Here is a 27,177-nt window from a genome sequence, read left to right on the forward strand (position 1 = left end):
TTTAAACAAACAAAAAAAAAACCCTTATAAAATTTCCCTTATGCAGTTATGGATACTGTTTTTCAAGCACATATAATACATCTTGGTTTAACATATTTCATAGACTCAACCAGAAACTGGAACTAGGAATAAGAACAGAATGGCTGTGATGAAAGTTGACTCACTTAGGGAAAACACCAGTAGCAGTGAAACAATCTCCCCAAGGACCCTGCAAAGCAAATCAAGAGCCTGGGCTGTTCTACGTGGTTCTCTCTGTTTAAAGTTTTAGTGTTTTTAGTTGTTTTTTTTTTTGTGTTTGTTTTTAAGCTCCTATCATCACTTTTTCCCTTTCTCACTTTTTAAATGGTTTACTTCTCCTTTCCTTGTTAGTTCACAAGCTGTTTATTATGAAAGGCCTAGGAAAGATTTTAATTATTTGTAAGATGTTTTAAATTTTTGAAATGAAGTGAAATTGAAAATTCTCTCAAATTAAATCGATTATTTTGATAATTATTTCAGGTTGTTGCTGTCAAAAAAGTACACATGGGAAAGTCAAATTAAAATTCCTGTTGCCAACAGTTACACCACAGTGCAAAGAGCAGACGGCCTATACCTTTATTATTAACCAACTGCTTGGATCTGAAGCCTGTAGAAGAGTTGACAGTTGAAAAGTTGATGGCTGTAGTAGAGAAGGCCATAGCTCCCAATTCTTTTCTCCTTTTACCCGTTGAAATATCATCAGGAACCTCCAAATTCTCAGTACTACCTGTCCACTGTCCTCCTGCTAGGACCATGGACTGCACCAGGTCATTCATGGCTGGGATGCAAATGAAAGCAAATGAATCAGCATGGTTAATGTATCTGCTTTTATTCCTATCTTGTATTATAAATGATCTGGTTTTTGTCTATGGATTAATGCAAGTGAACATCGAAAACTATAACCACAAGGTCATTCAAATTATGACATGCATTCAGCTGAATGAAATGAGTAGGCCAAAGGCTGATAAATTTCAGTCAATATTTTTATCCCACCTCCACCCCCTTTAAAGATAGGAAAAGGAATTTTACTCTGTACAACTGCCATGCTTTTGCGCAGTGATGTGCAAATATAATTAGAAGCCTTCATAATGTGGTTTTGTGATGACAGAAATGGAATGAATAAAGGTAAGATGGAGAGCAGTTCTTATACAGCATCATTATTGAAAATGACAAAGAGTCCTTGGTCAGAGCAGGTTACTGAAGAAATCATTCATTTTGTGAATCAAATAAGTATACCATTCAATAAAAACCTGAAAGAAATGATATCCAAAGTGACAGACATTTAATGTGATTATGTAATTACCCATTCTTCTTAAAAAAAATAAAACTAGAGTATTAATATATAAAGAATGACAAACGTTTTCAAGGGTTACAGGCCATTTTATTTATTAATTTACTTCATTAAGAAAATAAAGTCCTAATGCTAAAGGTTTTGTTGTATTTTAAGTAAATTTCTTTGGGAAAAAAATTTCTATGGCATAGAAAATTAAAGTTTTTTTTTTTTCTGCCAACTTTTAGAAAGGACTGGAAATGTATATTACATGTATGACTAAACATATGCATGTATATGTACCAGTGAATATACATATAATGCAAATTAAGTGCCAGTTTTGAAAAAAAAATATTCTTCCAGCTCCTTGAATTAGAGGAAGACTGCACTTTTGCAAAATAAAGACAGTTGGCACCGTCCAGAGAAAGGTTAGTGAAAAATTAGTAATGGAAGCCAGTGTGGTCATTTGAAAGAAGCTGAACTGTCATAAAGTCTTACACATGGAACGACGGTAGCAGGCCTTCATTTTGTCTTTATCCTTCGGTCTGTTCCTCAAAAAGGGCAGTCTTTTCAGTGCAACCACTTTAATGTCAGAGCATGAGGAAAAACAGAAACAGAAAAATGAAAGAAAAAAGGGAGAAGAACAGATGGCAGTTAAATGTTGAAATTAAGGACAGAAATGAATGTCTGAGTTTCAGCTATGTATGCTATGCTAAAGCTATTACTCTTGTGCTGCTGAGTGATAATGAAATATGAAATATGTACTCTGATACTTTAAAATACTTGGAAAGCACTGAAGACAATGATGAGGAACATATACTTTGAAAGCTTGGGTTGGCTAAAGTCCTACAAATATAGGAACTGTTTAGAATTACTGAAGGAATATTTTTCCTAGTTAAGTTGTAAAGGTGTACCTTTAAAATCAGGGCTATTGGTGGGCCACAGTATACATGATGAAAATACACAGGGCTTTTCAATCTTTGGTCTTTACTTTTCAAATTATAAGACTTTATTTTGGAAAAAAATTACTTAGGAAGATGCACATTCTACAAGAATATTCTAGTAATATCTATCAACAAAAACTAGGGTGCCCCATCGATGTTTAAAACTTAATCTAAAGAAACTTTAAAAACTTTCATTATTTTCGTAAACCGTAACAAAGAAAGTAGGGAATTATTTTTTGGGATAAACTGAATTCTGGTGCATTATTTAGCAGCACCATGAAAATATATATTCTGAGCAAAGTCTTTCAAAAGATGACATGAGTAATTATATTCATTTCATTTTGCAAAAGGTTGGTGAGGAAAAAGAGAAAAACTAGCACTAAGTTCTTTCTATTAAGTCTAAAGGAAAAGGAGGCACCCTGATGCAAGAAAAAAATGACAGAAAATATGTATTTATAACATTTTTAGGTATTTTGAAGGGCTTTTTTGGTGAGTTTATTTAAAAAATCAAAGGTAGCACTGTGCAGAAAAGTTCTGTAAGTGAAAATTAGGGTTGTAACTACAGTAGGTGTCATTAGCATAGACATCCAATGTTCACTAGAGTCACTAACATTCTTGAATTATATTTTAATAAGATTTGAAAACAAAAAATTGTTACACCTTTTCGGAACTGCAATTTAGGAGTCAGGGCAATGATGTGAATAAAGACCTAGCCTTACACACCCTTAATAACGATGATCCTTCTCAGGGTTTGTCGTCATCTTGTAAATAATCAAAGTTCTTCCAACAAACTGACAAGTGTCATCCATTAAGGAGAATGCAATGGACATACAGTTTTTTTTTAACTTAGTTAACAATCATGATTCATTTAAGCTTTTAATTTGACCTATTTCTTTTCTATCTTGGTAAACACAGCTGTTTTTAATGATTTAAAAAAGAAATGAACTGAAAACAATGTAAAAATGGACACTTAGCTAAAACAAAGCTGAATGGTTGCAACATGCACATGTTGTCTTATTTAGATACTGCTGTTTCAACTGTTTTCCAAAGACTGCTTTACTGACAGACACTCTTCCAAAAACAGACAGGATAAAAGGAGTTTTAAACTTGCCAATGGTGGAATGTGATCCTTCTTGTGTCAACTAGTTTGTAGATATACAATGTTCTTTTTCCAACATACTAAAATTAAGGGAACATTAACATTGCTGGGTTTTGTGTTTATTTAAAAAATTCTAAAACTGGACAAATGCAAGAAAGGACAGTATTACTGCCTTCTGATCCTTATTCTGGATGTTTCAATTCTGGATCCTTATTCTGGATGCAGGAATGTCAGATTTATATTTAAAACAGGCAAGAAGACCTCAAAGAAAGACTGTCGTGCCTTTCTTGTGTACGTTTTCCTATCTGAATGGAAACATCTTTTCTTAGGGCACCTGGCCTGCCTCAGTCCGTAGAGCAGGCAATTCCTAATCTCAAGGTTGTGAATTCAAGCCCCATGTTGGGCATAGAGCTTACTTAAAAAAAAACAAAAAACAAAAAACAATCTCTTATGAAATATCTTTCTTTAATTGGAAAAAAAATAATTAGACCTATTTCCATTTCTCATTTAATAAGATGTCAGATAGTTTATATCTAAAGGTAGCAGTTAAAACTGAATTATCTGGCATCTTTTTAAGGTAAACCTGATGATCTCTCCATAAGAATGCTCAGAGATTTCATGTAGATTTGGCTGATAAGACTAGATTAAAAACAAAACAAAACAAAAACACCACCACCCAGGTTATGATAATCTTATGTGGGATTTAATAACAAGAATTTAACAACCTTCTTGAGACTAACACACACACACATATGTATGTATGCGTGAATATTTATGGATTCTAGTTTTTAGGGTGGTATAAGTTGTATTCTGAAATACACCTTATAATACCTAATCTATACCCTAAAATACTGTCTTTTCAGAGATAATTCCTCTGAGGACAAAACACTATAGTTTTTTGAGTGTTTTGAGAGTTGCAATAAAGAGAGACTATCCCTGGGGGAAGAAGAAGCAGTTTTTGCCTATTTACTTCAGAAGAATGGCAGTGAGATTATATATATAAATATACCTACATTTAATATAGATATACATATACACACACACATAAATATATATTTTTTAATTTAGTGACTCTGGTGATAGTATGAGTGGATTCAAAGTTGTCTTGTTTACATATTCTCTAAGAACATTGTTAGGCGTCAGCCTGTTGGACACCTTCAAAGGGCCTAGCACTGAAAAGACGTTCTTTTATTCTTTTTTCTTTCTCTCAAAATATACTTCTTTAGGCTCTTACTTTGTTCTTAGTTAAGCACACTAGTAATAAAATAAAAAGACCATAAATTGTATAGGGCATGTTATGATGTAATACTTCTGTATCTGTAATTTAAAAATTATGTTTATATACCAGTTTATAAATTTTATACACAAACTTTTATCTCCACATCTATTTTAACTGATCCTTAAATTAATTAACCAAGCAACTGCTCAATAATTTTTATAACCTTCAATTACCTCTAAATCATTGAATAACATTCTCTTCAAATTCATATCTAGTTTTCTTTGCTTCTCCCCAATGTAGCTTTACTCCAATTCGACACCAAAGTATGTGAATAGAACCCCATTATAAAATGTCTTATTATAAAATGTCTTATTATTCTATTTCATTACAATAAGCTCATAAATGATGAGCTCAAGATGAGCTCAAAAATATTTCTCACTTGCTCTTCAAAATCACCCTGTATAGTAGGACACAAAGGTGAAAGGCATGCCCATATAAATAGAACTAACAAGTGGCAGAGATATTCTGGCTCTTATTTCAATGTTCTTTCAACTCTTGTTTTACCTTCCTGGCTAAATGATGGTAATTCTGTGTTTGGTGTATCTCTAAACACATAATATATAAAATCATGTGGTTATGCAGTATTGCAGTATTTAGTGAATTTTATAATCATATAGAGTTAAAAAAGAAATGCATTCATCAGACTATTACCCCAAAGGACTATGGAAGTTACAAGTTAAAGAAATCTTTTTGAAAGGATTCTAAAGCAATACTAGAGATCACAAATGTTTAAAGAGTTTAAGCACTCACTGCTGCTTTTCTTGGTCCCCAAAGTTTGGCCATCTTCTAAAGAATTTGAGCCTACTGAAGAACTATCTTGACTATCTTGATGGGGGAGTTGAAGAAATCCTTCACTGGAGTCTGAGCGGGTAGGTGTTAATGTAAGAGACTTCTGACGTTCCCGATTAATATCTTTCTTAGATTTTATCAATTTTCTCATTTTTAGAGTAATCCAGTTGCCTCTCCTAATAGAATAATTTAAAAAGCTCTTATGAGTCTAAAATTCAACATATAAATTCGTCACAAAATTAGAAGTCTTAACTTTTTTTTTCCAAAATAAAAATGAGTAAAACTTGGTTAACAGTACCTTCTAGGGGGAGATGGGTCATAAAATTTGTATTGATCCATTATTTTCTCTTCTAATTTCTCCTTTTGTCGTCTTAATTCATTTAACTTATCGCTATAAAAATAAAAACTACATTTTAGGACATGCACCATTATTTTGTACAGTTATGAATATTAAATTATTTTGTGACTAGAATCTAATTTCTCTCCAAAACATAAACAAATACAGATGCCATAGTCGACAACTAAGAATTTATTAGGTATTCACAATGGGATTTTTTCCAAGTTTCTCCTTTTCTTTATATTTTCAAACTTACTTAATAAAAGGATATAGAATTCAATTCTTTAATACAACTTACTTGTTTGAAGAAAAATTTCCTTATTACATTCTCATCCTTACAAAGGAATTCTCTCAACATCTTTTAACAGCTATCAAGCAACACCATATCAATAGTGACTATTCTCTTATTCTTGGATCTTTAGTATCTCACATCACTGTTGGTGATTTAGTATAATTTATGTAAGTAAAAACCTTTTCAATGGTTTGCTTACAACTGTAGATATGATAAGTGATCTTGTGATCACATCTTCATGAAAACAGACTTTTTTCCTTATGGCAGAATTATTTAGGCTTAATTTATGTCTAAAGAACTATTTTCTGCCTCTAGCAATACATGAATTACACTAGTTTCACCACATCTTAGTGTCATTTATGTTCTTGGTAGTATATATTATATAGGGAAACATCAAAGACCAAAGTAAAATGATCTTTCTAAAAAAAAGTGTGATGCCACAGTGATGCTGTTTACTCAAATATATTTAGTGATAATTTACAATGAGGAAGACACAGAGACCATATAAAGACAAATAACAAGTAGCTCAACTCTGCTTATAATACAGTAGGAGAGAGAACATAAACACATAAATGACTATTACAATCCAAGTCAGTAGTGGTACCAAAAGAAAAGCACTGTCTAAGTACGAAGAACTTACAAAGGCAAAATATTTCTATCTTGGATGACCAAAGAAAGTCTTGTGGAGAAAATGCCCATATTAGAAAGACTGAAAAGATAAGAATGCTAAATTAAGCAATTTAGTTGAGGGGAAGCAGTGAGGGATTTTCAGGTTTAGATTTTGCTCAACAGGAAATCAGAAGCACTGAAGGTTTCATTACAAAGTGACATTATGAAATCTTTGCCTCAGGTACCCTTAACTCCCTAATGAAAAAGAACTTATCAAAAAGGATGCGGGTAAAGAAAGCAACCAGGAGGCTAATGAAGTAGTCAGTACAGTTGAGCTGTCAGGCTGAATTAGGGTAGTAGGAACCAGAATGAATGGATCCGGATCTGAAAGAATTGTTTGAAGATGCTTTGTGAAAAGGCATCACCAACAATTATAGCAGAGCACAACAGCAGATGGTCTATACCTCCCAATTGTTTTCTCTTTTTATCTGTTGAAATATTGTCAGGAACTTCCAAGTACTACCTGTTCACTGTCACTTCTTCTAGGACCATGTGACAGAGGCATTTAGCTAAAACTGACATAGAATATGAATATTTTTAATTTAAATTCAAAAAGTCAGGGGGTGCCTGGATGGCTCAGTCAGTTATGCATCTGACTCAATTCTAGCTCAGGTCATGCTCTCATGGTTCATGGGAGTAAGCCTTACTTTGGGCTCTGTGCTGACAGTGTAGAGCCTGCTTGGGATTCTCCCTGCACCACCCCCCCCCCCGACTCTCCAAAAATAAATAAATAAACATTAAAAAAATAAATTCAAAAAGTCAGAATAGATATTAATGTTTTTTGTCAGTCAACAATTACTGAAACTTTGGAAATGGGTTGGTTATTCATCAAGGGCCAGAATATTAAGATGATAAAATTTTGGAAAATGCCTCAAAAAACTCAAATGTCAAGAGCTTTACATACAGTTACCACTTCTTAAGCTAAAAGACCTCTATGGCAGAGAGTAAAAGCATACATACCCCTGAAATGATTAAAGGTGTAGTCCAAAGTGGCCAGCCACTTGGACATTTCTTTGAAGTTTTGCATTTATCTTAAGAGCTCATGCAAACTCTGCCTTTTGCTCCATAAACATGTGTTAATATAAAGATCATGTTCCCTGCCTCAAATTTTATAAGAAAACTGATGCTTCAAAAAATGTCTGATATATCCTGGTTTCATATGTGCCCCAGCTCACCATCTAATAGATTAGGAGATGCCTCATTTCATCATCTGTGCTATTTCTATTATACTGTAGTGTTTTACATTCAGGGAGGGAACGGGGGAGAGAAGAATTTAGTAAAGCTGAATCTTGGTGTAATACAAAGATCATCCACTGAGCTGCTCAGGCCCAAATCCCTGATTTAGCAGATACCTCTACTTAATGGAAACATAACTCACCAATATGAAGCCTTGCCAATCTCTCTCTTACAACTCATATTTGATCTCAACTACCACTGCTTATGAATTATGTTTCACTAGATTATTGCAACAGTCTTTCTAAAACTTACTCCTTGTCTCTCTATTCTCAGAACCTCCAATCCGTACTCTAAAATGTCATCAGTGCCTTTTAAAAAAAACACAAATCTAATCATTTCACTCCCCGGCTCGATTTTTTTCAGCAACTCCTTTGTATGGCACAGAAAAACCTTTGTGAAATGGTTACTAAGTTTTTAGCCACTTCTCTATTGCTCCTTATTCCTCAATTTTGCTCCAGGAGGAACTATTAATTTTTAGGTTCTATATCATACCATAACACCCCTTCAATACACCTCCATGTTACTTCATTTGTGCTCTCTGGCCTGGTATGTCTCCTCAGGAAAACTCCCATGACCCTTTAAATCTTAGCTCAAGTAACCATCTTTGGAAAGTCCACCTTGCCTCTTTCAGACTAAGTTACTCCTTCCCCCTATATTTGCTATATTTATATGGCCTCATATACATACTTCCGTTACAGCAATTATTTGTATTTCTTGCTTTATGTTACTAGTTTCTTAGGAGTAGGACCTATGTGTTTTCATATTAGCATTTCTGGTTACTAGCAGAGTGCCTGGAACATAACCATTCAAAAAAATTTAAGTAGAAATAATAATGTCGAAAATTAAAAACAGTAGCAGTGACTGTGACAGTATGGTGACTATCTCTGTCACCATATGGCAATGATAAAATGATGAGCAATATTTTAAAATTTGGTACCTACATGTATTGTCTTTGTTCAACATGAAAGAGATCTTTGCTTTCCATATTTTGCTCCAATAGTGTTCTGTTCTGTAGCATTAATGTCTGAATTTGATCTAGTAGATGTCGATTTTCTTCTTCTAAATTTCCTTTAAGTTGGCTTAGCAACTGTTTAAACACAAACATTTAAAAAAAATCAACATTTACATTTAACAGAAATCAGCCGAAACATCTGAAAAATATGAAGGGCTTCACAAAGATTGCAGTCTTCTGCTACTTGAATAATTAGATGCTTGCACTTTGATCAGAACATGAGTGATTATTTTAGTTATAATGACAGCCAAAATACTGAGTTATGTGCTGTGCACACATTTTTAAAAATTCTTACAAATAGTGGGTTTAACATACAATAAATTATCTAGTTTCACAAACACCTGCTTTCTTCAAACCGTTTAACTTCTAGTCCAAAAGCTACCTGGCCTTCTATTTAAGGAGCTATGAAACACTGGACAAGTTAATTAATTCTCTGGGCTTTAATGACCTTATCTATAAAATGATAATAACTCCCACACCAGACTGTTGCAAGGATTAAATAATATATGTAAAGTATCTTTTGTCATACCTATAACACAAAGTAGGTACTTAATATACATCATTCTTTCCTCAACCACTGTTTTTTAGGAATCTTAAAAGTGTATAGTCTTTGTAGCTTGATCAAAGGGACTCAGGTAGTCGTGTCAATGGCTGGTGTTACTAGGCTGATACTATTGGTAGTTGGGCTGCCAGCAGCACTGGGCTGCTTCTTTGTAGCTAGAAGAAATTAGAAATATGCCTTAGTGAGGCTAGAGGTTCCCATAGAAGTCAGAAAGCCCAAAGTAGTGACTTTCAAACTTTAACATCACTTGTAGAGTTTATTTAAAAATGTGGATTTCTGGGGCGCCTGGGTGGCGCAGTCGGTTAAGCGTCCGACTTCAGCCAGGTCACGATCTCGCGGTCCGTGAGTTCGAGCCCCGCGTCAGGCTCTGGGCTGATAGCTCAGAGCCTGGAGCCTGTTTCCGATTCTGTGTCTCCCTCTCTCTCTGCCCCTCCCCCGTTCATGCTCTGTCTCTCTCTGTCCCAAAAATAAATAAACGTTGAAAAAAAAATTTTAAAAATGTGGATTTCTGGGTCCTAGCATTCAAATTCAGCTGGTCTGGAGTAGAGCCCAGAGATCTGTAGTTTAAAAAAAAAAAAAAAAGCCAACAACAAGCCCTCCTGTGGGGGAGTGGGCGGGGGTGGGGAAGGAAAAGAAACATTTTGAAAACTCTCATAAGATACAGAAAAGCAGATAGTATAATACTATGAATATCCATAAACAGGCATTTAGATCTAACTGCTATTAATACTGTGCTGTATTTGTTTTATCAATATATTGTTAAATTGAAATACAACATGTGGTAGATTCGTTGCAAGATTGAATGCAGTTATTCTCCTCCCTGTACCTACACCTTCTTGTGCTGAGACTTCGTACTTTTACCATCAAGAAGTGGAACTTATTTTCTGTCTTTTTGAATTTGGAAAGTCTTTGTCCATGAAAAGTAAGTGGTAGTGATTGAAGCTCCAAGCCTAGGCCTCAAGAGCCTTCTGTGCTTCCACTTGGAATTCTGCTGGAGGATGAGAGACAACGTGGCACAGAGAAGAGTTATGCCAGCTAGGGCCACCTTAGGCCAGCCAGCCCACTCTCAAAGAATGTACCAGTTAAATGCAGATATAGGAGCAACCTCTACTAAGATCAAATGATCTTGGTCCACACATCAATACATGCTATCAGCACATCTACTCAGCCAATCCACAGATCATGAGCAAAAATAAGTATTTATTGTCCATTACCAAAGGTTCTACGTTGTTATACAGCATTAATTACTGTGTCAATAGACAACTGATAAAGCATATATATAGAAAAGGGAAGAAATTTTAAGTAGATATAGCTCAGTGATTTAGAGCAAAGTGAACACATGTGTGGAAGGAACCAGCACACTGATCAAGAAACAGCTCGTTAACCGTATTCCAGAAACACCTTGTGCTCCCTTCCAATCACCATCCCTTCCCACAAAGATTAATTGCTATCCTGGCCTCTAACACTATGGATTGATTTTCTCCTTCTAAATAATGTTATTATATGACTTAACCCATAGTCAAGGGTTAACATTTGACTGGGCTGGGACAATCAGCCAGAGATAAGTAGTTCGCTAGGGCCCTGTCTGGTCTCTCCTGGATAGCTTTTTGGACCACCAATGTCATGTGGAACTTGATCAAGATTCACTGTGGCTGAATATCTCATTCCTTGATTCTCCTAGTGAAATTTTTGACTAATTTGCCAATCTATTACTTGCCTCAACCAATATTCCAACCTCAGGCCATCTGAAAGCTGACCTTTGACAACTCTCTTGGGGATGGGGACTTTTTTGTGCTCTGCTCAAATCAAATCAATCTGCTCTGGTAGCAAAGTTGATGGTTTTCACAGTATGCCCCTCACCTAAACTACCAGGTGTTGGAACTGGGAAAGGGGGGAGGGGAATGGGAGAAATCACAAGATAAAATGCCTCAGACAACCAGAGTTCCTATCCAAAGTTGAGTAGCTTTTCTTGAATAAATGCTTCTCAATTTGTTGAACATCTTTCCTTGAGGTCCAGAGTCCTATATTGGTTGTTTTTGACAATTCTGCCCAATTTTATTGTTTCTTAGGGAGTTGATTTGCCCTATTCCTCATTCTGTAAGTCCATCGCTCCATATATATTTTATTTAGACTTTTATAAATCACAGGCAGAATGAATTTTCTGTACTTTCTGAGCCTTGTTGGATAATTAAATGTATATGATTTTTATTAAACTAATTTTTCTTTCTATTGGTTTATCATTTCAGACAAAAAACTTGTAAGTATTATTTTCTGAAAATCTATTCCTATTTTCCTTTAAAGACTAGCTTAAGTGCTTGTTTCTTAAAAGTGCCATCAAATTCAGGTGTTAAGCTATATTCAAACGTCAATGATTTGGGGACCAACTAATAAAATTTAAGGATTATTTAAGGCTTTCAGTATCCTTTTATATTTTAAAACTTTTATTGCTTTATCAAACCATCACAAAGAGAGGCATGGGGATGTCTGGGTGGCTCAGTTGGTTAAGTGTCCAACTCTTGATTTTGGTTCAGATCATGATCTCACAGTTCGTGAGTTTGAGTCCAAAACTGGGCTCTGCACTGACAGTGTATAGAGTCTGGTTGGGATTCTCTCTCTCCCTCCTTCTCTGTGTGCACACACACACTCTCTCTTTCTCAAAATAAATAAATAAACTTCAAGAAAAATAAATAAAACCTAAACAACAAAGAGAGGCATGGAATTATGTTAAGAACACAACTGTATACATAAGGCCAATGTCATTTCTGTTCAAAATGCTCAAATGACTCTGGTGTTTTACTCTGAATAAAGTTATCTTTGTTCAAGGATGCCTATTAAAATCTCAATCTATACTCCTTCATTCACCCTGGAAGTCCTCCATATCCCCTTTTACCCTACTTCATTTTTACTTGCACATAACTTATCTACCTTGTAACATATCATATGTTGCAGACTAATTTTCAAAATAGGTAGAGCAGTATTTCCAGTCCATATGCTCTTGTAGAACCTTGACATTCTCCACCAAGAGGCTGAGTCTATTTTCTCTTTCCCTTAAATCTGAATGGAATTTTGACTGCCTCAGTGAATAGAATGCAGGGGAAATGATGCTGCATGACTTCTGAGATTTGATCATCAAAGCAAAGATGGCTTCTGTCTTGTTCTCACCATGTTGTGAGAAAGCCCCAACCAGCCCTCAGAGACACTACGTAGAGAGAAAACTGATGCCTCCAGCTGATGGCCAGCATCAACTATCGAACATGCATTCACCTTTCAATCTTCAGGCTAGGGGCCCAGTGGCAAATGAAGCAGAGATAAACTGGTCCCGCTATCCCTGTCCAAATTCTGATCCACAGATCGGTGAGCCTAATAAATGATTGTTTTACCACCAAGTTTTGGGGTAAAGTGCTATATAGCCATGTTACAAAACACTGAAACACTATGTATTTCACTTACTTGTGTTTGTCTATTTCCTTCCACCAGAATAAGCTCCACAAAGGGAGAGATTTTTACCTTTTTGGTTTCCTAGTACATGCTAGGTGGTAAGTAAACATTTTTTTCATTAAACAAGGGCACAGTTTTACATTTTCAAAGTATCTGGACATGTCAGTTTAAACTAATAGTAAACAATGTTGATACTAATAATAACAGAAGTTTTTCTGAATTAGTTGTGAATTTCAATTATCCCTGATCACTTCTTTTAGAAATACCCCACAAAATATATACTGCTATCATCATTTTAATATGATTGTTTACTTTTTAGGCATGTCTTGACTCCCAAAATGAAAAAAACTTGGTAAAGCTCACCTCACACTGGTTATTGAGCTTGGTGGATGTGATGTCCAACTGTTGGTATTGTTCCTTTAACTTTGAAAATTCAGCTTCTAATCTGGTTTGTTCCAGTTTGGAATTATTTAGAAGACTTTTCAAGTTTTTATGGTCAGTTTGTAAAACTTCAGTTTCTTTTACAAGCTGATTATATGTATGATTCAACCTATTTAGAAATCATGACAGAAATAGAATTAGAATACTTAATAGCTTTCACTGTAATTTACACAGTGTGAAAATGCTGTGGATCACAGACATACTTGAAAAATGTAAGACTCTTGACAGTGACTAAACTCTTAAAGAATCAGCTTCTATTCTGTAAAACTAGATTAAAAAAATTCAAACTACTCTTCTTTTGAATCTTCCAGCATTTAAATGTTTAAGAAGACACTTACAATTTTATCATTAAAATGTGAAGTACTAATAAGAAAATATTTAGATTAAAGGACAAAAGAGAAAATAACCAATCCTGTTTAGATCTCATAGAGAAGTTTAAAATTCTAAAATTCAACGTGAAAATTCAAGAAAGATCAAGAGAATCAATCAATGCAGTACAAGAAATGATAGTCCATCAATCTGTTGCCAGATAATGGACTTAAACCAAAATTTTAGTTATTGAGATTTCCACAGCTGTGACAAATTATCCATGTTTATGTAGTCTCCACTTATTGAGAAATTGGAGATTTTTTCTGAAAAAAATTTTAGATTTTTTATAAAAAATCAAACCATACACCTAACTTATCTGTTTCTTTCCATTATACCCTCAGAACAAAGTCCACTGACATCTAAGAGCAGAGGTCAGCAACTTTTTCTATAAAGGACCAGAGTAAATACCTTAGACTTTGTGGGTCACATGCAACATACAGCAAACTCTTTTCCTCTATGTGCTCCCCTGCAACCTTTTACAATGTAAAAACTATTTTCAGTTTGGGAGCTGAACCAAAACAGGATGGAATTGTTAAATTACTATATTGTACTACTGAAACTAATATAACACTGTATGTTAACTAACAAATTAAAATAAAAACTTAAAGTAAAAAAATAAAAACCAGAAGAGCTATATAATAAAATTTGCTTTTAAATGTGGAAAACAAAAACAAAAACAAAAACAAAAATCAGAATGCAGCCTGGATTTGGCCCGCTGAGCTAGCTGCCTGTAGTTTAACAACCTTTATCTTACAGCATTAAGAACAGGATGGGACTTGTTCAAAACACCTAACAATCTGCTTCAACTCATTCCCCAAAGAATTGAGTCAGCTTACAAGAATTATAAATAACAAAATAGTATGTTTAAAAATCAAGACTTGGTAAAAAATAAATAAATAAAATGGCAAGACCAGAAACATACAGAAAATGTTCCATAAATAAGTTGAATCCATGAATGAATGTATGCCATGAGTTATTAACAGCTGGTCAGATCTGAGACACACAATCAGCTACACGGTATATGTCAATATCTATGGAGATCAAAGATTTACTTACTGACGCTTCATGGGGGTGGGATATGAAGAGATACAATATACAATGTCCTCAACACCATCTCCCTGGCAAATGCTAAAATGAGCTCTTTAAGAGAGTTTTTTACAATATCCCTTAAAGCTGAGAACATTAACACCAAAATGCAATTCAGTGAACACAATACTAAAGAGGCCAAAACAAACCAGTCCATATAATAAACATTCCTGATTTGGCATTATCAAAGATTAAAACTTAGGTTATTTAGAGGAATGGATAAACAAACTATTGTTCTTCAGATTTTTTTTTTTTTTTTTGTGAAAGAGCTCTTTCAAGGTTTTGCTTAAAACCTTTTCTTCCTTTACAACATAGACATGCATGCATAAAAGCTGGGATAGAACAGCTTTGAGAGAGAATACTCAGAATCACACTTCCCTTTCAAGCCTGCAGAGTCTTCTGGTTCAAGATCATCATGCTCAATTTCTTCTTATCATTTAGGCTAAGTTCCTTCTCAGAAGGCTCCTCAGAAATGAATACAATTAGATTCCTAGAAGTCCTATCCAAACTCACCAACTGTACCAGTTTGTTGCAAATTCCAACAGTGGAAAAAGGTTAGGTTCAAGATGGGACTTTGATATTAAATGCCTTCCTCAATGTTATGTGCATAATAAAAAAGACCCTGTCTTGGGGTGCCTGGGTAGCTCAGCTGGTTGAGCGTCCAACTTCGGCTCAGGTCATGATCTCATAGTTTGTGGGTTCGGGCCCTGCGTCGGGCTCTGTGCTGAGAGCTCAGAGCCTGGAGCTGCTTTGGATTCTGTGTCCCCCTTCTCTCTGCCCCTCCCCCAATGGCTCTCTCTCTCTCTCTCTCTCCCTCTCTCTCTCTCAAAAATAATAAAATAATATTAAAAAAAATTTTTAAAGACCCTGTCTAAAGGTATTCTATAACTTGTCACAATTTAGTCTTCTACTGAACATACCTTAATATCCTTCTTGATTCTAGCTTGGTGTTGAGCTTATTGAAATTCAAATCCCCTAGTACACTACTTCTAGTTATAACAATTACTAAATTAAAAACTATTGAGCATGAATATGAAAATGGCTCCAGAAACTTAGAGGGATTATTTTTTTTGTAAAGGAAAAGAAATAGAAATCGAAAAATGGATTATATTAAATTCATAACAGGACAATAGTCAATGAATGACCCCCACTTGAATTTTTTTGTGCTGCCTTTTAGCACTTCAGCTATGGTTAAGTCTAAGTGCAGTGCCAATGTTCAGACTGCTTAAACTGTCAAAGGTTTCTAAAAACCCTTTGAAATGTACCCTTATGAAGCAGGCAAATTACCAGTTGGCAAGTTTTGATTTTCCCAAAGCTACAAATTAAACAATAATTGCCCCATGCAATATGAGAACCATTAATGCCTAAGACAGTTAAAAATAAGAGTTCAAATCAGTCAGCTAGAAAACAGGAGGCTGCTTACTTGTAGCAACTTTGAAAGACAAGAACTGAGATATCAGACTAGCAAAAAGACAGACATAAAGAATCAGATTTCATTACATTCTGTAGCAATAAAGCACGTAAATGCTATCAAGGTACAGATTTCTTTATATAATGTGGCTTAAAAAATTAATTAGTTGAATAAATCAAGAGAGAAACAGTAAGAGAAAACAAGGGACCAAGGTTTTCAAGCCATTTTATAACTAGCTGCATGATTCTGGTGGGTAATTTACATGTTGTTCTGGGGACTTTTTAAAAATTCTAAATTACAGATGGTAATGCAAAGGGGGCAGTATACACTCTGGACGTAATGAATAATATAAAACTAAAATATATAAATATTTATTACCTATCATTTTCACCACAAAGTTTCTTATATTCTGCAGCTATAGTCTCATGGTTTTTGTTTTCAAGCAGCATTTTTTCCTGTTCTACTTTCAGTGTTTTTTCCAAATCTTCCAATTGTCCTTTCCGTTTTAGTAACTGATTGTAACTGGGAAAAAAAGGTATTTGGTTTATAATATTTCTTTAGAAAAAAGAAAATACTTTAGAAACAAAGAAAACAAGAGTAATTTATTAGTAAGTATCACATAAACATGATAAATTTCCTATATAAATTATCTTAGTTCTGTTTAACATAAAATTTATTATATTGTCTAAAGAAGATAATAAATTACCGATCTTCAAGGTCTTTATGTTCTACTTCAAGATTTTTGTGGGCAGACTTTAGAGTTCCATGTTTAGCGATGAGAGACTCATACTCCGAAGCCTGCCGTTCATGAAGAAGTTCCAGCTTTTCATGATCTTTGATCAGAGAATCATAGAGAGATTTCAGGTCTTCTCGCTCTTTGATTACAGCTTCATTTTCATTTTCTAAGGAAGACTGCTGGATTAGGAGTTGTGCATTCTGGTTCATCAGTGAAGTACTTTGGGAATTAAGGGTAGAATTTTCAACCTGTAAGAACGCATATTGTTATCAGACATAAATAGCTACCTGCTCTTTGAGAAGACACAAATATGTGGTATGTGTTTATTACAGATAAAATAATTTTCCCATGTTAAAAATTATTCAAAAATATAACTAATGGCAACATAAAAAATATAAAAGATAACAGTGACTTTAAGGAGCTCTATATAAATCACAACAGATCATTTCATATTATACTGAGAAAGTTTGGTTTTTATAAGTATCCCAAAGAAAAAGCCTACAATTTAATTTTTATTTTTGGCAGATGTTATTAAAAATTATTATGAGATATATACCATACATGTTTTGGATTCAATTATTTTAAATGAAGGTGATTAGAAACAATTTGTATTCCACTCATGAAAAACTACAGAATCCAAAATGCTAATTTATCACTTCCTAAAAGTTGAGGGTTGACAGAACTGAAAAATTACTTGTGACATTTCAACTGGAAATTTTCTCAAGAGTCTACATTAACTTAGCATGTGTTTTACCATGTGGAAAAGAGTTACAGAAAGAACTTTCAGATTTGGAGATGGAATTTTTTCCTCTGGCTCTTTAAGAGGTTTCAAAGAGTTACACTTTCCCAGACCTGATCGTTCTATTTGAAAAGACACTGCAGCATTAAGTGCAAGATTGATCCTCTGAACCAAGGAAAAATCTGAAGACAAAATTCTCATGCTTTGTTGGTTTCTAATAACTGATATGAAAGCTGTAAAAATGAAATAAGCAATGGTATGTTGCAACCATATTCTAAAGCAAAGGTTTCTGCTTAATTACAGTCAACTTGCTGAAACAGGTAAAAGGCCACAAAGTAAACATAAATAAAATAAAGATGAAATTATATTTTAACTAAGTATTTTATTTTGCTTATTTATTTATTTTGTTTCATATGGGCCTTTCTGGCAGGTGCTGCTGAAGCTCCCCTGGCTCCTTTTGCAGGCTCCTGTTGTGCTCTACTATGGCCCTGGGCACTCCCATAAATAAGTATTTTCAATAAAAATTTTTAAATATAAACAAAGTTTTTTAGTAATTTAAATAAAGATAAAATTACCTTTATTTTATTTATGTTCATTGAATGAATTTGTTAGTTAATATTTAGAGGCTCTGACGTTTAAAAAAATGCTGATATATGAAAGTCTGGTATAGCACTAAATAGATTTTATCATCCATTAATTTATCTCCCATTAAATTCACTCAATAAGAAACAATGTTACCATGTCCAGTTATCCTTATTTTAAGAGCATAATTCAAAAATTTGGTTGCACATCCCCAAATATTACATTACAACCTGAAGCTTCGCATTCTGCGTTTGAAGAGTAGTATTCTGCTCCTGTAAGGACACTGTCTGCCTCTGAAGTGCAAGAATCTGAGCCTGCAAATTATTGTTCTGTGTCTCAAGTTGCTTCAGTTGAGTTTTCAGTGCTTGCTTCTCTGCTTGCAATGTAGCATTCTTAATAAAGAAAACACATTTTAAAAAGCAACAAACATTACTGTTTAACAGATATTACAATTTCATAACAACTATTACCATTATAATCCAAAAAAAAAAATCCCAACAACCTTAAAAGAGTTAAACAGTTCCCTACTATTCCAAATTATAAAGATTTAATCTAAGAGAAAGAAAATGATAATACTAAAACCTTACCATACTATTGTGTCTCTGTACTGTCTGCTTTATAGCGTCCGAAAAATAAAATATTCCATTCTCAATAATTAACATTAAGAAACTAGAATGGAGAGAGGGAGGCAAACCATAAGAGACTCTTAAACACAGAGAACTAACCAGGGTTGCTGGAGGGGAGTAGATGGGGGGATGGGTTAAATGGGTGATGGGCATTAAGGAGGGCACTTTTTGGGATGAGCACTGGGCATCATATGTTAAGACATGAAACACTGGATTCTACTCCTGAAGCCAAGACTACACTGTATGTTAACTAACTTGAATTTAAATTAAAAAAAAAAAAAAAAAAAGAAACTAGAATGGGGTGTTAAATCCTTTTTGTAGTGTTCAAAAGTGCATGGGATTGTGTCTAGCCAATGAAGTGCACATTTTCTAATTGCCCAAAGGCAAATACATATAGGCGAGTGCTGGTCCCAGGGGTAGCAGCAAAACTATTTTATAAACACAAATTTAAGAGAGAAGCAGAACAATTTCAACTATGTGTTTAAAAAATTTAGGCCATAATTGACCTAACAGATGTTATATATTTTCTGTAGTGATTTTTTTTTCCATAGTATAAAATACTCACTAAAACTCTATCTCATCTATAGGACTTCTGGAGCAAATCCAAACAAAACATACAATTTTCAATTTTTCCAGTACATTTGAACATATTTCAATTTTAGAGTTAAACAGTTGAATTACTATGCAAATAATAGATTATTAATTTAATGCAATATATATTAAACTCTTTGCCATAGATACTGTATTTTTAGGATTATTTCTAAATAGCATTTCATAAAAAAATAGTATCAAAAAGTGTAAACAAAGAACCCTCTAGAAAACTGAAATAAAACTTTATATATAAAAAGGCCAGAATTTGTTGCATATAACTGTGATATGCATAAAAAGTTACACTGAGGGGGCGCCTGGGTGGCGCAGTCGGTTAAGTGTCCGACTTCAGCCAGGTCACGATCTCGCGGTCCGTGAGTTCGAGCCCCGCGTCAGGCTCTGAGCTGATGGCTCAGAGCCTGGAGCCTGTTTCCGATTCTGTGTCTCCCTCTTTCTCTGCCCCTCCCCCATTCATGCTCTGTCTCTCTCTGTCCCAAAAATAAATAAACGTTGAAAAAAAAAAAAGTTACACTGAACCACAACAGATCACTTTTATCGTACCTATACAGGGGACAAAGGAAACATTCATTTTATATGCTTTCATGTTACATATACTACATGTCACTGTATGAAAGGCAAGTAATGATTTAACCCATACATTATACCACAAAATCAAAACTGAGGAAGCCAAAGGCTTTAAGATGGGTTTTGATATTGTCCTTTTCTTACGCTAATTTGTTTAGATAAAAAGGATAAAAAAATTTACACTGGAAGAATAATATGGAACACTAATGTATTTATATGTCATCTTGATACACCAAAGAAGTGAACCATTTTTCACTTACGTACGTTAAGTACCTTGTAGTTCAGGTCTTAATAAACCAAAATGTGCAAGCTCTAATGTTAAGTCTGGGTATCCCTATAGGAATAAGAAAAATTCCTATAGTCTATAAAAGAATAAAAGAGAGTAGAAAGGATATCTCAGAGCAAGAAAAAATTTACAATGGAGAAGTTATGAGGTCAGTAAATACAGTGGCAAAAACACCAAAATTACCAGTCTAATATAGGGCTAGCCTTCTTTATAAACCATTAATGGCTAAAATATGACAACCAAGTAGTTTTTTTCCAATAGAAATTTATAAAGGAAGTCAGTGGGATAAGAAATTTACCTTACAGAACTTTACAAGTCAGCCAAATTTTCTGAAATATAATTATTAATCCAAGTGATGGAGGTGTGTGTCTATGTGTATATATATATAAAATCACTGAATAATTAAAAATAGGCATTCATAACAGGTGATAAATATATAAAGATGTAAAATAGCTTGCCAATTTAAAACATGAAAATTAAAATATTTTTTTTGCTTTAATAAAAATTAAAAGACTAGTAATATCAAATGTATATCTAAAACAACAGGTACTCTATTAGAAGGACTGAAAATGAATGTGATTTTCAATTTTAAGTGATGATATCATTTAAAATTACACACATACACAGATATGTATATATACCCTTTGGCCTATCAATTCCACTGTCAGGAATTTACTACCCTATGAACATATTATACATAGATTTTCATTGCAGCAAAATCTGAAAATAACCTAAATGCCCATCAATGTGGGTTTTATTTAAATAAATTAGAGTAACATCCATACTATGGAATAATGTGTTCATTAAACAAAATGAGATAGATCTATATCTGTCTAAAATACAGAGATCCTCAAAATATTGTATAGCATGATCCCACAGATATAACTGTAAAAGAAATACACTCCCAGACATACAGATGGCTAACAAACACATGAAAAGATGCTCAACATCACTCATCAGGGAAATACAAATCAAAACTACATTGAGATAACACCTCACACCTGTCAGAATGGCTTAAATTAACAACACAGAAAAACAACAGATGTTGGAGAGGATTCGGAGAATCCACACTGTTGGTGGGAATGCCAACTGGTACAGCCACTCTGGAAAACAGTACAGAGGTTTCTCAAAAAGTTACAAATAGAACTACCCTATGATTCAGCAATAGCACCAATGGATATTTACCCAAAGGACACCAAAATACTGATTCAAGGGGATACATGCACCTTGATGTTTACAGCAGCACTATCAACAATAGCCAAATTATTGAAAAAGCCCAAATGTCCATTGACTGATGAATGGATAAAGAAGTTGTGGTATATAGGGGCACCTGGGTGGTTCAGTCGGTTAAGCTTCTGACTCCAGATTTCAGCTCAGGTCATGATCTCACAGTACATGAGTTTGAGCCCCACATCAGGCTCTGTGCTGACAGGGCAGAGCCTGCTTGGGATTCTCTCTCTCCTTCTCTATTTGCCCCGCACCTACTCTTTCTCTCAGAATAAATAAATAAAACTTAAAAAACCTATGACCCAGCAATAGCACTGCTAGGAATTTATCCAAGGGATACAGGAGTGCTGATGCATTGGGGCACATGTATCCCAATGTTCATAGCAGTGCTTTCAACAATAGCCAAATTATGGAAAGAGCCTAAGTGCCCATCAACTGATGAATGGATAAAGAAGATGTGGTTTATATATACAATGGAATACTACTTGGCAATGAGAAAGAATAAAATTATGCCATTTGCAGCAACGTGGATGGAACTGGAGGTATTATGCTAAGTGAAATAAGTCAGTCAGAGAAAGACAGATATCATATGTTTTCACTCATATGTGGATTTTGAGAAACTTAACAGAAGGCCATGGGGGAAGGGAAGGGGAAAAAAATAGTTACAAACAGAGAAGGAAGCAAACCATAAGAGACTCTTAAACACAGAGAACAAACTGAGGGTTGATGAGGGGTGGGGGAGAGGGGAAAGTGGGTGATGGACATTGAGGAGGGCACTTGTTGGGATGAGCACTGGGTGTTGTATGTAAGCCAATTTGACAATAAATAATATTAAAAATAATAATAAATATATCAAAAAAGAAAAAAGAAGTTTATATATATGATGGAGTATTATTTGGCCATAAAAAAAGAACGAAATCTTGCCATTTGCCACCATGTGGATAGAGCTAGAGACTATTATGTTAAGCAATAGAAGTCATTCAGAGAAAGACAAATACCGGATGATTTCGCTCACATGTGGAATTTAAGAAATGTAACAGATGAACACAGGGGGAGGAAACTAAAGGGGAAAACCAGAAAACAGACTCTTAACTATAGAGAACAAACTGAGGGTTGCTGAAGGGGAGGAAGGCATGGTGATGGGTATTAAGGAGGGCACTTGTGATGAGCATAGGGTATTATATATAAGTAATGAATCACTAAATCCTACACCTGAAACTAATATTACATTGTATATTAAGTAACTGGGATTTAAATCTTGGATGAAAAAAAGAAATCTACTTCTATACACAGATAAATCATTTTTCTGGGAAAACAAACTGTTTACAGTGATTACTTCTGGATGAGAAAGTAGGAATCAACACTGTAGGAAATTAATTTTTGGCATTATGGCTTTAAAGTTTGCAAAACATGTTACATTAAAACACAAAAGCAACAACTGCAACTATTTTACTTGTTAATATATATATTCCAAAAGCTCATTCATCTTTAAAGGATAGATGTTTGGTGAATTTATTTGATTACTGTTTCTTGTCAAGTATTTCTCCGACTCATTCAGGGAATATTTACTGTGTCTGCTATCCACCAGGCTTAAGTCTACATACTGAAGGCATAGTGGCAAAAAAGAAAGACAGCTTTCTGCTTTCAAGGAGCTTTTTTCCAGTAGACAACCAAGAAATAAAGAAATAATATTTCACTAGTGAAACGCATTATGAAGAAACTAAATAAGGCAGTGGCTTGGTATTAAATGGCTTAGGTTGAGAATAGCTACTTGACTGGTGGAGGGGTCAGAAAAGACCTCTCACAGGAGATGTGTCAAATGAGGCCTGAATCCTGAGGGAAGCTAGCCATGTGTTCTATGTAGAGGATGCGAACATAAAGGTCTGGAAATAGGAATAGAGAAGGCCAATATGACTAGAATTAATTGACTATATATCAGGCATTGTTTTGTGTTTTCCAGGTATTCACTATAGTAATATTATCTCCAGATAAATCAACAGAGGGGGTGGAAGAGTGCTATGGTATAAGGCCAGCAATATAGGCAGGACAAAGTCAGGAATGATCTTACAAGACACTAAAAAATTTGGATTTTATTCTAATTGGAAGGGGAAGCCAATTAAGACTTTAAGTAGAAAAGTGGTATGACTAAGTTTTATGTTTTAAAATAAAAACTGCCTATTGTAATAGGAATGGGTTAGACTGAGCCAGGAGTAGAAGTGGGGGAAGACAGCACCTGAGAGGATATTCTCTCATCCAGATGAGAGATGATGGTACCTTAGACTAGAGTGGTAGCTGCAACAATGGGACAGAAGTAGATGGGCTTGGGATGTATTTTCACAAGAGTTGACAAAGCTTGCTGATGGACTTATATCAGGGTAGAAAAGTATATTAAATTATTAGTTCTTCAGCCCTTTATTACATTATAAAATAAATCAGTCGAGAAAGTATAAGATGAACAAAGCTCCAAAACCAGATTAAAAAATTTTCTGAATTATATATCCAATGCTACTTTACTTCTAAAAAATCTTATTCCTACAAAAATTTAAAAATACTTACATTTCTTTCTACTTCAATTAATCTGTCTTTAACCTTCAGAAGCTCTCTAGTCGTTTCTTGACTTTCTCGCTCCCATTTATTATCTTCACCAGAAGTTGGAGGAGAGCTCTGTACCATCCTTTCTTCATCTTGTCTCTGTTTGAGAGCTTCATAGTTCTTTTTCACCTAATATTTTATTTAAAATATTTTAATGGGGAGAAAAAAATCACCAAAATTATTACTTCTCACAATTAGATTCTGCACTAGTCTGGTGAATAGGAGAGACACTTCATTTAAAACTATGATAAATAATATGTATGACTATCATTACTATCATGATCATAATTTATGCTTTGTCAATTGCAAATCCTTTCCTTCTAGAAAATATCAAATATACTGTTTATGTGCCATACTCCAATTACATATTCTGTAATTTCAGATCCTATTGTTTATGATGAAGAATATATTAACTGGAAATAGACATGTTGCTAAATATTAGTAATTGTTTTTTGACATATCTATCGCTGATTTAGAGATTTCAGAGATACCCCATGTAAAGAACAAATGAAGACTTGACATACATAATAATTCCTTCTAAAAAAAAGATACCTAAAGTTGAAGAAGTATCTATAAATGTCTGCTCTTGTAAGAAGGATATGTTGCCCAGAATGCGTTATATTAATAAAGAAAATTAATGACTTCTTTATTCAGATCCTAAACCACATGTAATGACTACATTTTATAAAAAGTGAGCAATCCAAGGATATATCTTACCCAGGGTTTTCTGGTGTGATTACAACCAAATCCTACTTTAAGAGAGTCAACTCAATACTAACAACTGGGTAATCTTACAGTACCAAAATTACTGATTAACTTAATAGCTCTCTTTAATTTAGACTGGTTATTATTATACTTATCTTGAATCATTACTTTTTCCTAGGAGACATTTATACTAAATTTCTAAATTAAAGCTCAAACTTTGTATTAAGGCAAAAATATAAATGTCTAAAATAATTCAACATCTAGGGGTGCCTGGGTGGCTCATTTATTTCAGCTCAGGCTATGATCCCATGGTCCATGAGATCAAGTCCAGCATCCAGCATTGCCAGCGTGGAGCCTGCTTGAGATTCTCTCTCCCTCTCTCTGCCTCTTCCCCACTTGTACATATGTACATGTACTCTCTCCCTCTTTCTCTCTCTAAATAAATAAACTTAAAATAAAAACAGAAATTTAAAATAATTCAATATGTAAGGCAAACCTTAGGAAACTTATGACTCAACAATAAACTTTGCCACTATTGAGTTAGAAAATAATGAAGTGAGACTGAAGAAAAAAGATGCCCTAGATAGAATATAATTTAAAGCATGGCTGAATGATTTAATAGGTATTCTGGGATCCTAATTTTCCAGTTTTGAGGGTTTTTTAAAATTACTTTTAATACCCTAATAACATGAGTGACATCATTTCCTGTCTCCTATTTTACATTAATTTTCTACAGGGTTTTTCTAGGCTTATAAAGACTACAGATATATGCCATTATTAAGAAGGAGAGCAGAGAGTGATACACAAAGCTTATTTTTAGCACATTGTTCTTATAAGTATGTTTCAAAATTGGACCCTTTACCTTATATATCATTAATCAGAATCTGTGATTTATGTTCACATAAAAAAATGACATATTTTCCATTGAGGTTTCTTAGAGACAGCATATAGGTGTGTCTTGCCTTTTTACCTTATTTATTAATCTCAGTCTCTCAATTGAGGTGTTTAGACCTTTTATGTTTAATGTGATGATTAATCTGGTTTTGTTTAAAACTGCCATTTTGCTATTTGTTTTCTATTTGTCCAATCTGTACTTTGTTCCTCATTTTTTCTTTTTGTTTTTTTTTTTGAATTTTTTATAATTCTATTTTATCTCCTTTGCTGGCATATTAGCTATACCTTTTTTGTAATGCCATTTTAGTAGTTACTTCAGGCATTCAACTCATACTTAACTTTCATAGTCTTCAAGTGATATAGTATTAAAATCCAGAACAATCTAATTCCAGTTGAATGGTAGGTAGCTAGTCCAGTAATAGCTATGCCAAAATGGCTGGAAGTGGAAGACGATGACATTTTGAATCTCTGTTCTCTAGACTTGAAATACATGCAATACTAACCCACACCCATACCCAATTATTTTCTGGCTGAGTAGCTTTATGAAGTTGACTTTCTTTGTAACCGACATACTGGAGATTAATTAACTCTGGTGCCAAATTTTACTTTATTTTTTGGATAATTCTTTATGTTAACTAAGCAAAATTCTAGAGTTTCTTCTGTAATGATATATATTTCATGGTATAAATACCAACAATGATGTTATGGGCAAATGGGGAACAAAATCTTTTTCCTTTTCTGCATGGGAAATTCATCTTTGGTAACTGTGCCTTTGGAAACCTGTATATCCATTGTGGAGATCTTATATCTATGCCTTAAGGGTTTCTGCAAGAGATGATGACTACTATGGAGCATACAGTTTCAAAGCAAGGGCAGCTCCTGCAAGTTCAATGTGAATCTCATCATCTTGCACTTGAACTGTCATATGGTGTGAATATGACTCTAGACAACTATATGAAGAGGGATCCTTGATAATGCCCTGCTCTATACTTGTACTTAGAACCAAGTAGTTCTAAATGTGGCCCATAGTAATCTTGTCAATCTGAATGTTTAGTTGATTGTAAAATCACTCTTGGTGGTACTACAGAGATGATTGAAGGGAAAAAAAAAAACCAGAACATGATTCTACCAATCTACCATACACTAACCCTAGGAAATGGGCAAGCCCCTTTGATTTCAATTTATTTATGTAAAGGAAAACGGACAGTCGCTCTTGCCTTGTGTATTTCACAGAATTATTCCAAATATCACAAGAAAATGGGTCTAGGAGAAAACCTCAAATTTATGAGATCAAGTGCTTTCACATACCACACATACTATTTGCCTCTACTTGGTATCCTCATACCCACATCTATGCCTACCAAA

The 27,177-nt window shown here is 34.2% G+C and overlaps 1 protein-coding gene across 7 annotated transcripts in view; it reads right to left on the reverse strand.

Moving 5' to 3' along the window:
- Positions 1-27,177, reverse strand: part of CCDC88A (coiled-coil domain containing 88A) — a 143,091-nt gene that overhangs the window by 11,643 nt on the left and 104,271 nt on the right. For 4 of the 7 annotated variants that reach the window (XM_019827233.3, XM_011281012.4, XM_019827231.3 and 1 more), the window contains exons 18-27: positions 24,178-24,342; positions 18,540-18,701; positions 16,959-17,236; positions 16,631-16,774; positions 13,309-13,495; positions 8,875-9,020; positions 5,698-5,790; positions 5,361-5,575; positions 1,787-1,870; positions 593-796 (exon numbers count right to left, since the gene is read on the reverse strand). In XM_019827233.3, coding sequence (XP_019682792.1) covers positions 593-796; positions 1,787-1,870; positions 5,361-5,575; positions 5,698-5,790; positions 8,875-9,020; positions 13,309-13,495; positions 16,631-16,774; positions 16,959-17,236; positions 18,540-18,701; positions 24,178-24,342 — 1,678 coding nt within the window. The remainder of the gene's footprint in view (positions 1-592; positions 797-1,786; positions 1,871-5,360; positions 5,576-5,697; positions 5,791-8,874; positions 9,021-13,308; positions 13,496-16,630; positions 16,775-16,958; positions 17,237-18,539; positions 18,702-24,177; positions 24,343-27,177) is intronic. The other 3 variants (XM_045054233.1, XM_019827235.3, XM_019827234.3) reach the window with 2 other exon arrangements.

The sequence above is a fragment of the Felis catus genome, chromosome A3 (assembly GCF_018350175.1).
Source record: "Felis catus isolate Fca126 chromosome A3, F.catus_Fca126_mat1.0, whole genome shotgun sequence".
Lineage (NCBI taxonomy): Eukaryota > Metazoa > Chordata > Mammalia > Carnivora > Felidae > Felis > Felis catus.